The sequence below is a fragment of the Xenopus laevis genome, chromosome 4L (assembly GCF_017654675.1).
Source record: "Xenopus laevis strain J_2021 chromosome 4L, Xenopus_laevis_v10.1, whole genome shotgun sequence".
NCBI lineage: Eukaryota > Metazoa > Chordata > Amphibia > Anura > Pipidae > Xenopus > Xenopus laevis.
In genome coordinates, this window is record NC_054377.1 from 147071727 (window position 1) to 147088352 (window position 16626).

The 16626-nt window shown below is 35.1% G+C and overlaps 1 protein-coding gene across 39 annotated transcripts in view; it reads left to right on the top strand.

The window, feature by feature from the left end:
• Positions 1-16626, top strand: part of cadps.L (Ca2+ dependent secretion activator L homeolog) — a 284076-nt gene that overhangs the window by 155339 nt on the left and 112111 nt on the right. For 28 of the 39 annotated variants that reach the window (XM_041589293.1, XM_041589298.1, XM_041589302.1 and 25 more), the window contains exons 10-12: positions 3127-3235; positions 5167-5379; positions 10116-10127. In XM_041589293.1, the coding sequence (XP_041445227.1) occupies positions 3127-3235; positions 5167-5379; positions 10116-10127 (334 nt within the window). 39 annotated transcript variants of the gene reach the window in all.

Here is a 16626-nt window from a genome sequence, read left to right on the forward strand (position 1 = left end):
CCATTTACAGCGCGGATGACAACAATGGCAGGGATCAGCGGGGTTGCAACATTGCTTTAATATGACTGGCACCTAGCACTTTAACTCACATTCTTTTTGACAAAGTGTCAGTCCAAGGTTTGTCTTATAAGAATAATAAACAGATTCAAAGCCTTTAATTTTGATCTGAGGGGGGGAAAAAGGAGTTGTTCACATATTAAAAATGTTTTCGTTGGATGTACAAAGGGCTCAGTGTTCAAAGAATAATTTACACTAAAACCTCATTTAAAGAGAAAGTATTTTCAGGATTTTAGAATCTATGGGTCATTAAAGGAAATAAAAATATCAGTTGCAAAATATATCGGTGTTATTGGACTGTATTTAACCATGTAGGAGGCTCTCAGATGCACTTCTTTGATTGGGCCCTCATTTCTTTACACTATATAGTCGGGTAGCATCAGTAAAATCATGGAATATGCTACCTACAGACAACTCTTTTGACTCATCACCTTGACTTCTTTGTATAATTTTAATAAAATGCATTGGAATAGGGAATTGTCCTATTGTTGCTCTAATTGTGGCTGTCATAAATTAAATGTCCATAAACATGATTAATATGATTACTTGTGCTTCTCTTGTATTCAGTGGCACTTAAAAAATTTAAAAAATTTATGAATTTCTTCTCCTTAAAAGAATATTCCAAGGCATAACCCCCATGGTTAGAGAAGCATGATGATCATATATGGGTGTGTGTGTGCATAAATGTCAGGCTCTGCTGGGGTTTGATCCTGGGACTTCTTGGTTGCTGGCTGCTCACCCTAACCACCGGGGAAGGAAAGCAACTCCCTTGTCGTCTGGGTCCTGGGCTTCGCTATTTCATCCCAGCATCCTTATTGGTGGGTTGGGATCAGCCAAACCCTGCCCTATATAAGCCCAGCCCTCCTCACATGCCAGGCCTGAGCATTGGTCTTACTTGAGCACTGAGGCAATGTGCCTGGCTCTCGATCCCTACTTTGGCCTATGACCTCTCCTTGTCTATTTCCTATCCTGTTCTCTGCTCAGCTTATTCTTGCACCTAGTCCTGTCCTAGTTCTATTCATGTCTGTCATGCTCTTGCTTGAGTCCTCCTTGACACTCTCATCCTGACCTGGTTCTACGCTACCCGCATTGTCCTATTCTGCTCCAGAGTCTTCATCCTAGTCCTGATCTGGTTCTACTTTTGCACTTGTCTCTTTGCCCTGCTTCACTCCTGTCTACATCCTATCACAGATTCTTCCCCCTTTCTGTCCCTTCCCGTCCAGTCTTCGCCCACTTCATCAAGTTCCTGTCCACACAGTATCAGCTCCTGCTTGAAGGATTCACCTTCCCTACCTATTCCTCCTTAGCACCCCCTATCAGTCCCTGACAATGTATAAAACTCAGATAATTCTTTATTACACATATGACCCTATGTATAGGGTTATTTCTTATAACCACCATATTTTCTAATAATGTTACAATTTACATACACAAAGGAGCCTGCTTATTAACCTTTGAATCTCCTTTTTTATGAATTGTATTTTTTCTCTAAACATTTGTTTTTAAAAAGTGTCTAAAATCAAGATGTATTAAGTGTAAAAACAACAAAAAACTAAACAAAACATACAAATCTTCTCCAAGTTAAAGCAGTTGAGGTCCCATAGAAGTCAATGGGAGCTTCCCTGATCCTATTGGATCTTTTTTTTCAGACATTTACAGTTTTTTGGATTTTTTTCACTCATAGGGGCAGATCTATCAAGGGTCAAACATCAAAGGGTTAATTAACCCTCGATATTCGACTGCCGAATTAAAATCCTTCGACTTCGAATATCGAAGTCGAAGGATTTTGCACAATTCGTTCGATTGAACGATCGAAGGAATAATCGTTCGATCGAACGATTAAATCCTTTGAATCGAACGATTCGAAGGATTTTAATGCATCGAACGAAGGATTATCCTTCGATCAGAAAATTGTTAGCAAGCCTATGGGGACCTTCCCCATAGGCTAACATTGGCCTCGGTAGGTTTTAGGTGGCGAACTAGGGGGTCGAAGAAATTTTTAAAGAGACAGTACTTCGATTATCGAATGGTCGAATATTCAAACGATTTTTAGTTTGAATCGTTCAATTCGTAGTCGAAGTAGCCAATTCGATGGTCGAAGTAGCCAAAAAAAACATTCGAAATTCGAACAATTTTTTCTCTATTCCTTCACTCTAATTTAGTGAATGGGCCCCTTAGTTGTCTAAAAAACTTGAATTCTTATAGGTCTGAGAAATATTTTTTTTTTTTTTTTTTTTGAATCATTCAACACTTTTTACCGTTCGTAATTTTTATATCTTTGGATCTTTTAATAATGTTCTTGGCATTTGTGATTTTAGAGTTTAATCTTGGTTTAATACCACTAAAATTCAGATATTTAACAAATGGGCATCATAGAGATAGTATTATTACAAAATCATATTTCAGGCTATCCCAGCTACATTCTGAAATTGACAGGATTGTGATGGCTAAAGTTAACCTGATTTTCTTTGAAATTTGGCAATAAGAAATACACCATATTATTTCTTATTGACATAATAACATCTAAAAATATTACATTTTCCATACGCATAAAGACAGTGTTATTTCAAAATCATATTTTAGGCTATCCCAGCTACGTTTTTGGATTGAGAAGATTATGATGGTTGAAGATAACCTGATTTTTCTTTAAGATTTGAGGTTTGAAGTTTGAGTCACAAACAACAATAACAAAAACACAATATTTATAGCTAGGGATTAAGAAAATATAAGGCCCATGACACATATGGTTTTAAGCACCAACAGCTCAATACCTTTAAAATAATTAAAATTTTGCTCTGGTCGTCACTTCTGGTAATTTGTGGAGAATTCTGACTTTTGCATTACAGTGAAGTGAGTGAAGCTTCAGTGAAAATGGCTGTCAATGAATATAAATGGTAAAATTGCAGTGTTTTATTAGAAGGTTTCACTCAACGGGACTTTTCTACTTTTCATTCCCCATGCACTAGTAGAAAAATAGAATTCTCTTTAAATAAAATGTTGCATTTTATGTTTTCCTTTTAAATGAAACTCTGTTTCTCTTACAAATGGAGGACTATTTCTGTTTTTCAGGTTAGCCAATACACATTTGCCATGTGCAGTTACCGAGAGAAAAAAGCAGAACCTCAGGAGCTTCTTCAGCTGGATGGATACACTGTGGATTACACCGACCCACAGCCAGGTAAGTCATTTGGAAAAAAGTTAGCAAAGTAGCTACAGAATATTTCTGTAAAACCCACTGCTTATTCTTGATATTAAAATGGTATTTTATTATCTTAATTCAACATTGTTGAATTGAAATACATTTTACAATATTATTATGTGTATTTCAATGCAGAGACACTACTCTAATGACTGTAAGCCAGGGATAAAGTTTACCTCGGACCATGAAAAGTAATTTACTTTTGTAAAAAAAAAATTATAATATAATGGGTATGGGATCAGGGAGGCTTTTTATCAAAATTCTAAAGTTTAGAGGTTTGAATAAACTCAAAAAGTTACGAAAAATGTTTATGAAAAAACTGGAATATAGAAGAAAATTCACCAAACAAAAACATGATTGCAGCAAATTTGCACCTTCCACTCATTTTCAGTGGGTCTAAAAAATTATGAAAAGTTAATTTGACTTCTACATGAACTTGGCAGCTTTTAGGTAGCAACACTCTCATTTTCAGTTTAAAAGTTTATGAGCAGTAATTGTATTAATTACAACTTAGGAGTACGGGTGAACCAATTTGTAACAAACAAATCATGTTTCTGCTTTTAGTTGAATTTTCACAGTGAGGATCACAATTTGTGATCAAAACCTTGGAAATTTTTGTTTGAAATAAACTACTATGACTGTTGCAGCTGTGTTCATATATACAGTATGTTTATATAGGGAATACTGTACCCAATATTGTAAAATATATGGCTATTATAAGTTAAACAGTATACTATTAGGGGCAGATTTATCAAGAGTTGAAGTGAATTCGAGGGAATTTTCGAAGTAAAAAAATTTGAAATTCAAAGTAATTTTTTGGATACTTCGACCATTGAATAGGATACTACGACTTCGAATTTACTTTGAATTCGATTCGAAGTAAAATAGTTTGAATATTCGATAATCTAAGTACTGTCTCTTTAAAAAAACTTGACTTCAATAGTTCACAAAACTAAACCTGCCGAAGTGCTGTGTTAGCCTATGGGGACCTTCTAATGCATTTTTCTACGTTTTTGAAGTCGAAGTAAAAATTGTCCCAACATATGATAAAATTGTTTGTTTCAAAGGATTTAATCATTCAATTGTTCGATTTAACTGTGATCGTTCGGTGGCCAAATTCAGTGAAAAATCCTTTGACTTTGATATTCGAAGTATTTTAATTAGATGGTCGAATTTCGAAGTATTTTTTACTTTGAAATTCGACCCTTGATAAATCTGCCCCTTACTGTTAGAAATCCAGTTCCTTATTATTTTTATGGTCCTTCCTTTTGGAATGGAAGTATAAGGGTTAACTATATAGAGTTACCACTACTTACAAATAGGGATGCACCGGATCCACTATTTTGGATTCGGCCGAACCCCCGAATCCTTTGTGAAAGATTCGGCCGAATACCGAACCGAATCCGAACCCTAATTTGCATATGCAAATTAGGGGTGGGAAGGGGAAAACATTTTTTACTTCCTCGTTTTCTGACAAAAAGTCATGTGATTTCCCTCCCGCCCCTAATTTGCATATGCAAATTAGGGTTCGGATTCGGTTCGGCCAGGCAGAAGGATTCGGCCGAATCCGAATCCTGCTGAAAAAGGCTGAATCCTGGCCGAATCCCGAACCGAATCCTGGATTCGGTGCATCCCTACTTACAAAATAAGTAAGGGATGTATGCAATGCTAACTAGAACTTTCTTTCTGAAATATATATATTCTCTTAATGCAAATGATCTAAAAAGAATTCAGTTATTCACATGGGAGTTAAAAAAATATTTATAAAATACGTAACGTAAAAGTGCGTTTAACTTTATAACCTCTCATATTTCATGTATTTGATATTGTGATTGCTAAAGTTAGTATCAAAGTTGTATGAGTTGTCAAAGAGTGGTTTGATAGTCTTCATTAATATGTTCTTTTATGAGGTTTGGAAGGTGGCAGGTCATTTTTCAACGCAGTCAAGGAGGGAGACACTGTGATCTTCGCAAGTGATGATGAACAAGATCGAATCTTATGGGTTCAAGCAATGTACAGAGCAACTGGTCAATCTCACAAGCCTGTGCCTCCAACCCAAGTTCAAAAGCTAAATGCAAAAGGAGGCAACGTACCACAGCTGGATGCCCCAATATCCCAATTTTGTAAGTACACCGAGGACATTAGCTACTTGGTTTTTCAACATGCCAGTAAGTTCAAAGAGAATCCATGTAAATAAAATATTTCTCACAATTTTTCTATAGAAAAAAGTTAAATTACAAGAACGATGGTAATTTGTATATTAAAGTAGTAAAGCATTTTGTTCCATTTTCTATTAATAAATAAAGTTATAATACATTTGTATGTTATCAGAGAGCATTATATCTACAGTTGTAGTAAATTTAGCTAGAGCCATATTACATTACATTGAAAAAATAAATTGCAATAAAAACACGATCATTTTGGCAAATGTAAATTCAGAATATATATGTAGTATAGTTATTTTACTGAAATATAGATTGGTATATTAGTAAACAAAAGTTCTTCCCCCCTCCCCCAAAAAATAAACAACTTATTTTGTGCACTTAATTATTTATTTTCTTTCTATATACATAAATATTTTCTCTTGGGTATGGAAAAAGCAAAATGCACGAAAATGCCTCTTAACACACAAAATAGTTGCACTGAATGGAAATGAAAATTGAAACCAAAAAGTTGAACCATTGAAAATGTAGGTGTATATATTTGGTAAGAATATAAGCATATCATGATCAAAGACTTGTCTGTAATAGATCTAGTTAAAGCAACCTAAAAATGTTACAGAAATGTTAAGAGACCCATTTATCAAAGGTTGAATTTTGAATTCATGTGAATTTTTTTATTTCGAATATCTAATATGTCTAATATTCGATTGAATGATTCCGACCCGAAAATTCGAATTGTATTCGATTTATACGAATCGATTTTTTCTCCCAAAAAAAACCTTGAATGCCAGTTAGGCTATGAACATCTCCAAATGGCTCAACAGACCTCTGCCATTGACTTGTACATGAACTTGGCAGGTTTTAGGTGCCAAATTTTCTAATTAGGACTGTTTCTATGGTCAAGGTGTGCTAAATTTCACTTTCTTTATTTACATTCGAATAGGGGGATTAAAATTTAAAAGTGTAAATTCTGAAACTCGAAAATTAGAGTTCGAATTTACTATTCGACCTTTGATAAATCTGCCCCTTACTGTTACTAATGGTTATTTAATAACTTTTATTTTTTTAAGTTTTGGTTGAAGCATTGTAGTTTTACAGATATGCATTTTGCAAACCAAAGAAATACATTTTAACTCTAGTATCTATCTATATATAAATGTAAATACTTTGCAGAGTCTAATATGCTAAATCTCTGGTTCTCGAGCCTTGACAATCTATCTAACTACAATATGTAACAGTCGTAAAATATGAGCAGGCCAGGGAACGGCCTCGGGCACTGAAAGTTCAGAAAAAAACTATATTATCATGAATGTTCAGTCTGCAGCCGTTTTAGTGCAAAAATAGCTGTAGGCTGAATATCCTTGGTGTAAATGCTACAAATAATAAAATATGTACTTTTTGCTTTTACCAAGGGCAGTTGGTAGCCAAACCAAAGGCATTCTCTGCCCTACACTAATGTGATCCTGAACTGTAGGACTGTTACATTTTTCCAACTTATCTCCAGAATCCAGTCTCTTGTTTTACTATAGCAAATGGCTTTTAACTTGTTGGAGCTGCTTCTTAATAGATCAGTTATAATTATTTATGACAATACAGCCTGCATTCATTAAGTTAAGCTATATGACTGTGAAATATAAGAATGTATTTTTGCTTTACTAAATCTTAAAATGCAATACCTGATTTTCAAATTTTAAAAAAGTTGCTGTCAGTTAATAATATGACTAAAACCCTATGAGGTGAAAGCCTACGTTTAACTCCCAGATATTCTTACTCCCTTCATACACCCACATCATATCTATATTTATGTAAGCCAATAGTTAAATGGAAGCATTGTGCTGAAGAAATAGTTAAACACACAAATACACATGGATGCTTGCTCACAGGATGAGGTCTTGTGGACGTAGTGGAGGAAAGGTGTTGTAGACCTTCAACACTCAGGTTTATTAAATCAATTGGTAGCCAGTGGTTCTAAAAACGAATGCTAACTCTTTATGAATGAAATGCAGTACAACCTTCAGGAGGATAGTACATAGTACAAATATTTATCATGTACACACGTGCAAAAAATATAGCTAGTTCTTTACCCATCAGGGGTCAATAATTGTGCAGTGGATTTAATAACTCATAAGTGTCCAATTCCAAGTATCAGGCTCTTCAAGTGGAACCTAGTTAGTCTACAGTAGTACACATGAATCCCTACTCAATGGGTGGTACACCCAGGATTCTTGACTTTCTGATTCCTATTGGCAGAACCTCAGGCTGCTCACTAGCTAACCTGATCTTAACTCTCACTCTTGGAGTAATCTACTTTAGAACTATCCTCACACAAACTTCACTACTGGGCCTACCTCTGCCCAAACCCTAACCTGCACCCACCTTCCATGAAAATGGAATCCCAAGAAAGAGACAGAGAACATGTTGGCTTCCTCATTCATATAACAGAACAGTGACACCTCCATTTCCTGACGTGGAACTGCCAGAAAGATACTTTATCCCAGGATAAGGAAACGGCTTTCAGTCTATAATTAGGACCACACATAGGTGTCCAAAACTTTAGGACTGACTGAACAAAGGGTAACTATACTATCAGTCCCCTACATTTATATCAACCTTTTTTTACACATTTTATCCATGTTACCAGTATGTATCTAATTATTATCCCAAAAAGAGTTATGCAAGGGCATGAAGTCCGGGCTATTGTTTTTCCCTTCATCCTGCAGCAGCATAGTTTGTTTGTTGAAGGGATAGTTTTGTGCTGAGCATGCTTAAAATACACTGTCATCTAAATATTACATTTGTACTTTAAACCTAAATATGGACATTTCAGTCTTTTCTGATGTATTAAGAGTCACCCATATTGTTACCCTGAGGCAGTAGTAGAGAAGGGGCTGTAGTTGTGACATAACACATAAAATCACAAATACTTAGGTCTCCAGAGTTTGATGTTTCTGTAAAAACAATGGGTGAAAAAGTTTAAGTATTACATACATATATATATAATATCATTATTATATAAATACATTTTCATTATAATTATGTGTGAATCGTATAGTTGCTTGTTGTCCAATAACTGAACACAATTTAACATATGGCTGTTTGGCTGTTGTCATGGTCCTTTCTTCACATTCACCACTCAACTATGATAATTCTACTCTATATCTCATTCATTAGCTTTGTCCTGATCCACGCCAGTGGTCAGCAAATAGGTTTTGTTGTCAGTAACATTTTTGCCACTAGCTTGGCTTGCAGATAGTTAAACCCTTTTCTAAATGTTGAGGCCCACACAGCAGCTAACATTCCTCTTCTCACGCCCTGTTCTCAAACACTGGCCTGCACTTCTGACCTGAACTCTAATTAAGCTTAGTAGGTGACAGTGTCTTTATTAAGCAGGGTCTGCTAGCAGGAATCCTATTTTCCATTTTACTTGGCTTCTCTTATTTGAAATACTAAAAATAAGAGCTAAAAACTGAATGGGATTAAGACATTTTTTAAAAAAATTGATGCCTACTTCCCAGTTTATTTGCAAAGGTATTTTGCTAACAGCTTCCTAAGGATAATTGGGCGTTAGTAATAATTTTAGCACCAGAGTGATGACCTCTACTTTTTCATTGTTTTATAGGAAAGTATATTCTTTTTATGCCAAGAATTAGAAATCAAAAATTCTGTATTGCATTTTATGATTCTTATTTTTTGTATTTCACATTCAGCAAGGTAAGGATAAATTAATGTCCTTGCCGTATCCAGATTTTCTTTTTTTTTCCCTTGTGCATTTCTTTGTTAATAATTATACTGTATGTGTTTTGAAACTATAGGTCCATAGATGAGCTTATCCCTGCCTAGAGAACTATGCCTAAGCATTTTCAACGTGTTTTATATTGCAGAGAAAAAAAAATCTCTACTCTTGTTTTCATAGCTGTCTGTGCCAATGAGATGACTTGTTAACAACAGTATAACTGTTAAGTCCGCTATTATTCAATTGATCAAATGTGCTTTCTCTGGGTCTTATTTGGAATTATTACTCAACTTTTAACTGATGTTTTCACAACAGCTCTGAAAAAAGGGTGGTTTCCATTTTGCATTTAAAAAAAAAAAATCGAAAATAGATCCTGCTATTCGCCCATTTGTGCGACTCTGCTTATCACTTTTATTTGGCTGATAGAGTATTTATCGGTCTAATACCTTATCAATTGCCCTCCCCTCTTTTTTTGTTCTGTTTTATGTGTTTCACTCTTTTCAAAATATTCTAAGAAACCCATGAGATCCATGATCTACTTCTCAGTGGACAATCTGCCATAGTTTTGCCTATGTTTAAGCTTCATAAAAGTGACCACTTGTCTGCAATTTCCTATTGTGTGTCTTGTGTGTATCAGTAGAACATTCAATCAAATACATGCCCAGAATGATCATTTAAAAACAAATTGGTAAGCAAAAAAATGCTGATTTTTGTGTTTAATCCTCTTCAGTTCAAATGCCTTTTTCTGCCAAACTATTGGAGACTTCTACTGAAAATGACTCCTTTTTATAGACATGTTAAGTTTGCTCTGCTGTTAAAACCTGACTAGACATTTTAAGGGCTTTTCTTTTTTTCCTTCTTTGCCTGAACCCTAGTCCTTAAATTGCTAAACTGGGGCTCCTGTCTGCTTTCTTGAGTCTTTATGCTATTCTGGTTTGTTCCTTCTTACCCTGCTATCTTCTAGCTGGACTGAAGGGTAAGTGTTTCCCGATAGCTAGCACAGCTCAGATAATCTAAACAGATTATCTGACATATGCAATGTGCTTTTTTATCTCTCTCTTAAATCATGTTTAGATTTCTAGTAAAACTCTTCATGTTCTTTCTTCCGAAATTTAGGCTTGACTTGTTAAGTTTCCATACTGAAATTAGGATGCATGTGATGTTTGCATAATTGCCTTCTCTCCTTGGCTTTGACATTAGCATCAAGAGATGCTCTAAAAAGTAAAGTCATCATTTTTTTTTGTTCCTTTATCATTTCTAACAATTCTGTTTTCATTTAATAGTTTGATTTTCTTTCATGCCCTGAACTGTTGACTGTGCAATGCTTGTGAAGAGGTTGCTTTGCACAATGCTAGAGCCATTTGCATTTTGCTGTAGTTTTTATGTTACTGTTGATGTCCCAATGCTTAGCATGAAAAATATCACCGATAAATATGTAATGCTAAAAAATATATATGTTAAAAAAAAATGAAAGGCTCTCAACCTTTAGCCTTTATCGAACTATATCAATAATACAAGATGATTGACTTTGATGAAGGAACCCAAGCGAACTTTGTTTAAAATAATATTAGCACCTAAAATGTTATTTCTGAACAGAATCTTATGCAACCACTGCCCCCTAAACTAGTGCTGCCATTAGCAATTTACAACGTAAAATATGATCAGACTTTACCTGCCAATGTGGCTTCCTACACATAGGTATTTTTTGGCATGGCAAGAATTTTTCTTAAGATAAGCTTGCAAAAGTTCTAACAGCCATCAGTATGAAATACCAAATTTGTCAGCTTAAAGGTATTAACTCAATCATTGGTGTCCCCATTTTCGTATGGAAATTTCTCTAGACGATCCATCACCACCTATCCAGTCTTGATATTTTTGTTTGTGAATGTGTAGTTTGTTTGTATTTCTTTTAATCCCCCTACCCAACTCCTTATTATTTGCTTTCTTTTTTTGAAAGAGGAAGTCAATTTTCTTTGGTCATGAGAGTTGGCAAATATGTACTTGGAGTATTCTGAATGCAATATGAGAAGGAGCAGGTGGCATTGTCCCTCCTGACCATGAAAACAATACTCCTTTTTTCCTTTCTTTCTTTCTCTCCTTCTTTATTTTGGTTATATTTTCCCTTGGACAGCAGGCAGAATTAAATCTACACTCCTTCAAGCAGAAACGATATTCCTTTTTTTGGGTGTCTAATGAGGACTCCAGTTACTGGTGCTGCAATATGATAACATGCTGGAGTTTGCTATTTTGTTTTCTACAATGAAAGTATGAATGAGAGAACGAATGAATGGACTCTTGGACTGACAACTTGCAATATCTGCATCATTCGCTATTTTGTGAGATGTTGATGATTGTATGTTCTGCTTGACATAAATCTATGACACGTCATTAAATTCACGGCTATGTTTTTTTTCCTTTTCTTTTTGTATGATCAGTTTGTATCTGCTTCTTTCACAAATGCTGTTTTAGGCCTTTCAGTGTCAAGAGGCCTAGTGTAAACTGCATTGCATCCCATCATGTTCTGACGCAGTTTACTGCTTGCCTTGAACAGCTGAGAGGCTGAAAACCTAATTTTTAACATTCACATTACTGGCATGAACAAAATTGTGCTGCAAAATCACTAAAAAGCATGCTGTTTCTGACATTTGTTCCCATAAAATGTTATTGAAGTATTCATTAAGTGTAAACTCATAAAAAAAAAAAAGAAAAAATGCTTAAATTATTATTTTGTTCCAGTTATCTATCATATCTTATGTACTATGTTGTATAATGTACAGATTCAGGCAGAGTTATGCCAAAAGAGATATCACAGGCGATCCAATATCTTCACCGCCATTTGCTAAACTGCCTTCCTAGGTATATTTAAAGGCGTGTCTATAAATATAAGGAAGGTTAGCTGTTATAATGAAACATATTGAATATTTTTTAAAGCAAAAAGAGGTGGGTGCATCAGTAGTGTTAATTCCGTCAAACAAAACTGAAAATAATTTTTTCTAATAATATTACATTACATGATATACAAGAGTTTAATTTTTTAAAATCAGAAAATACTCATATATAACCTGCCTTTTTTATTTTTGGTTGTTTTCTTATTCTGTTCCTACATATTTACACTTACTCTCATTGCATTATATTAGAAACTAAAGAAGGACAATTCTATTCATAGCATTTTCAAAACACTTTGTAACATAGGAAATCTGGCCAACATTCCCCTGTGAATTGGGCCATTGCCTAACTTCAGTTTCCTTTATAGATATTTTTTATTGACATTAATGTGTCCAAAGACACATTGGAATAAAGTGAAAATTGATAATGTGGAGGGATATAAAGGCATTGATTAAGAACTGCCAGCCAACAGACCCAAGTTCATCTCAAAAACAAGGAAAATTATTGTTGGACAGTCCAGAATTTTTAGTTGGGTTCATTTCATTATTTGCATTATATGAGGGATATTACATTTATAAAATACTGTTTCAGTCTTCAGTTATGGCAGAATTAAAGTACAGGAATGAGATCCATTTTCAGGAAACCCTTTACTCAGAAAGATCCAAATTACAGAAAAGCTGTTTCTCATAGACTCCATTTTATCCAAATAATTTACATTTTTAAAATATTTCCTTTGTCTCTGTAATAATAAAACAGTAGCTTGTACTTGTTCCTAGCTAAGAGATAATTTATCCTTATTGGAGGCAAAACCAGCCTATTGGGGTCATTTAATTCTTTTGTTTAGTTTAATTTAAATTAATTTATTTTATTTAATGATTTTCTAGTAGACTTAAGGTATGAATTCTGGAAAGTTGCAGGTCCCAAACATTTTGGATAACAGGCCCCATACTTATACTGAAGAACTGATGGAAAGAGTACAACGTTTTTACAGGTATGGGACCTGTTATCCAGAATGATCGGGGGCTGGGGTTTTCTGGATAACATCTTTCCATAATTTGGATCTTCATACTTTAAATCTACTAGAAAATCATGTAAACATTAAATAAACCCAAAAGGCTGTTTTTACATCCAATAAAGATTAATTATATCTTAGTTGGGATCAAGCACAAGGTACTGTTTTATTATTACAGAGAAAAAGGAAATAATTGTTCCAAATTTGGATTATTTAGATAAAATGGAGTCTATGGGAGACAGCCATGCCATAATTCAGTGCTTTCTGGATAATGAGTTTCTGGATAATGGATCCCGTACCTGTAATTTAATATATAGAATTATCTCCTGCGGAAGAGATTTAGAAATATATGTGACATTATAGACATTGGTACAAAATACAGAAAACTATTTACTTTTAAATTCCTATTTAATGTGTAGCAGCACCCTCTGATAAAACAAAAAACAAGGTCTAGTGTAAATAAGCTGCGTAAGTAACACACTATTTTCATTACAGGAAAGGCCACATGAAGCTATAAAATCTGACAACAGATTTCATTAAAATGTGCTAAAGGGGGGAAGCTGCTCGACTGACACGTGACATGTTTGCAAAACAAAGAAAATTAGTTGATTTACTGCAATTTACAACATGACGTTTGATTATATTAATGCAAATTACTGTTTTGTAAAGGCCTGACCCTTTTAATGACCAAAAGTTTCCACACAGAGAAATGTAACCACTTGTCTAATATTCTTGTTTAATGAATGTGCAGACAAATCTCTGTCAGGAATCGACAGTATTTTTAAAGACACTAGATAAAAATTAAATAAAGGCCCAGCCGAGTACATTTAATAATAAAAGTATTTACTATAACACCCTTGAGACTTTAGCTTCCATTTTGAACGTAGTCAAAGTTGGTCATCTTATTTGGCATTTTACAAACATCATATTGTAGCTGGGTTGTTTTTTTAGACCAATAGTTTCATGTTCACAGATCTACCTGGGTTGTGAAACAATAGGTCAGAACCATTGGTCCAGTGTTCACTGCAGAGAGCATGCACAGGATTGTGTTATAGGGAATAAAGAAGGACCTGAACCACTAAAAATGGCTGAAGATAAAATTATTTGTTTTGCATATTTAGGGGCATATTTGTCTAAAGGTAAAATCTAACTTGCCACAGGTTGCCAGGGTTCACCATATGATAAATATGCCTGTAAAATTCCAGAAAGTTTTGGAATTTCTGTCTTGTGAACATTGGTGAGATACTGTTTATTTCACCTTTTGATAAATATGCCCTTTGTCCTTTTTTTGTTGTGGACCTGGGCTCCATTCAGTAGCGTAACTACCGAGGGAGCAGGGGGTGCGATTGGGCCAGGGCCCGCACCCCTTCAGGGCCCCCCAGCAGCTCACGCACCACTCAGTTCTGCGGCCGTTTCCGGCCGTACAGAGGGGGGCGGGGCCCGGCTGCACATCAGGCGCCAGGCCCCGCTCCCCTCTAGTTACGCCTCTGGCACCATTTCTGTAACAAGTAGTTCTTATAGTGGTTTAGCATGGTAATGGACCAGTGAGATTTACCAATATGTGTCAAATGCTTTTTTTGAAGTTCTTTTGTATTTTCTTTTGTCTGCTTCTTAAGGCTAGCGTGTTTAAACTTCTTAAAATGCCTTTTATCAACCGTTTTTACCCTGATAATTACTGATGAGGGAATTCATAAAAATGGGAAATAATTGGCAAAAACTGTTTAAATTAGCGAAATGCGTTGAAGTTAATGTTTTTTTTTTATTTCACAGCAACTTTTTTTCCGCAGCAAAATACATTGGAGGCTGTTTTTTCTGCAATGACTTTTTCTGTGCAAAATATGTTGGAGGCTGTTTTTTTTCACTGCAACTTTTTCCTTCAGTTACTTTTTTGTGGCAATAATTTTTCACAGTGTAAATTTGCTCTGCAAAATGTTGCTTCAGTTTCACTAACACATAGGGGCACATTTACCTAGGGTCGAATATCGAGGGTTAATTAACCCTCAATATTCAACCGTCGTAGTAAAATCCTTCGACTTCGAATATCGAAGTCAAAGGATTTTGCGCTATTCCTACGATCGAACGATTCGAAGGATTTTAATCCATAGATCGAAGGATATTCCTTCGATCAGGAAATTGTTAGGAAGCCTGTGGGGACCTTCCCCAGAGGCTAACATTGGCCTCGGTAGGTTTAAGGTGGCGAACTAGGGGGTCGAAGAATTTTTTAAATAGACAGTACTTTGACTATCGAATGGTCGAATAGTTGAACGATCTTTAGTTCGAATCGTTCGATTTGAAGGTCATAGTCGAAGGTCAAAGTAGCCCATTCGATGGTCGAAGTAGCCATATTCGACCATTCGAAATTCAAACTTTTTTTCCTCTATTCCTTCACTCGAACTAAGTAAATGGGCCCCATAATATTTGCAGATGGTAAAATTCTGAATTTTTCCAGGATCCATACCTGGCTGAAAATTTTGCTATTCTCTACTGCTGAAAATGCTCAGTATAATATAATATCTTTGTGTTAAAACATTCAAAAACACCTTGAAAATAGGTAGGTTGTTGAAGACCTATAGGTCCATAAAGAGTGCGGCTTAAAATTAATGTTTATCTGTCAATTATAACTAGGGATGCACTGAATCCAGTATTCGGCCAGGATTTGGCCTTTTTCAGCAGGATTAGGATTCGGCCACACAGTTTTTCCCTTCCCCCACACTGATTTGCATATGCAAATTAGGGTTCAGATTCAGTTCGGTATTCGATCACAAAAGATTTGTTGATTCAGCAGAATCCAAAATAGTGGATTTGGTGCATCACTAACTATAACAGCATATGATTGGTTCTTTCTTAGTGATGGCATTGTTATAATTGGAGCTTAGTGATGACATTTCTGTCACACAACTCACTGACACTTGTGTATTATAATAAATAAAGTACCCCCTGTTGCAAAATATGAGGAAATTAGAAGTCACCTCAGAGTTCCATGACCTTCAGCCTCGTGTTCTTAAATGGTCATGGAACTCCTCAGTAACTTATATCCTTATATTTTACAAGAGGGGGTACTTTATTCACTATATAAAATTAAAGTATTATGTAGAGTCCAATACTGCTTAGTATGTCCCTGCTTAGAACCATAACCTCATTAAACACCAAATTTACCATATTCCAATCCCCAAAGATGTACACAAAGTTTCATGAGCCAAATGGCCAATCTACACACAATCAAAAGCTCCACCAAGGAAGCTGGAATTTCCCCACACTTTTCATATGTTTGCATTTATCCATGTTAGGACTCTGGGCCAGATTCAATTCAGTGAGAAAAAGGTTTACCACGTCAAAAACTATGGACAAAATGTAATTAATTTAATTAAAAATATATCAATAAATTAATTTCAGAAAAATTTATCTCACGATTTGTCATGGAAAAACTCTATTGAAACCTACTGGAGAACTGGAACTGAATTAGGAAAAAAGTTTTTTCTCCTCAAATTGAATCTTGTTCATGACTTGATGATGATAACCACTTTTTTCACTGAATTGAATCTGGCCCATTGTCTGTATATTCCTTTACTTACATTCC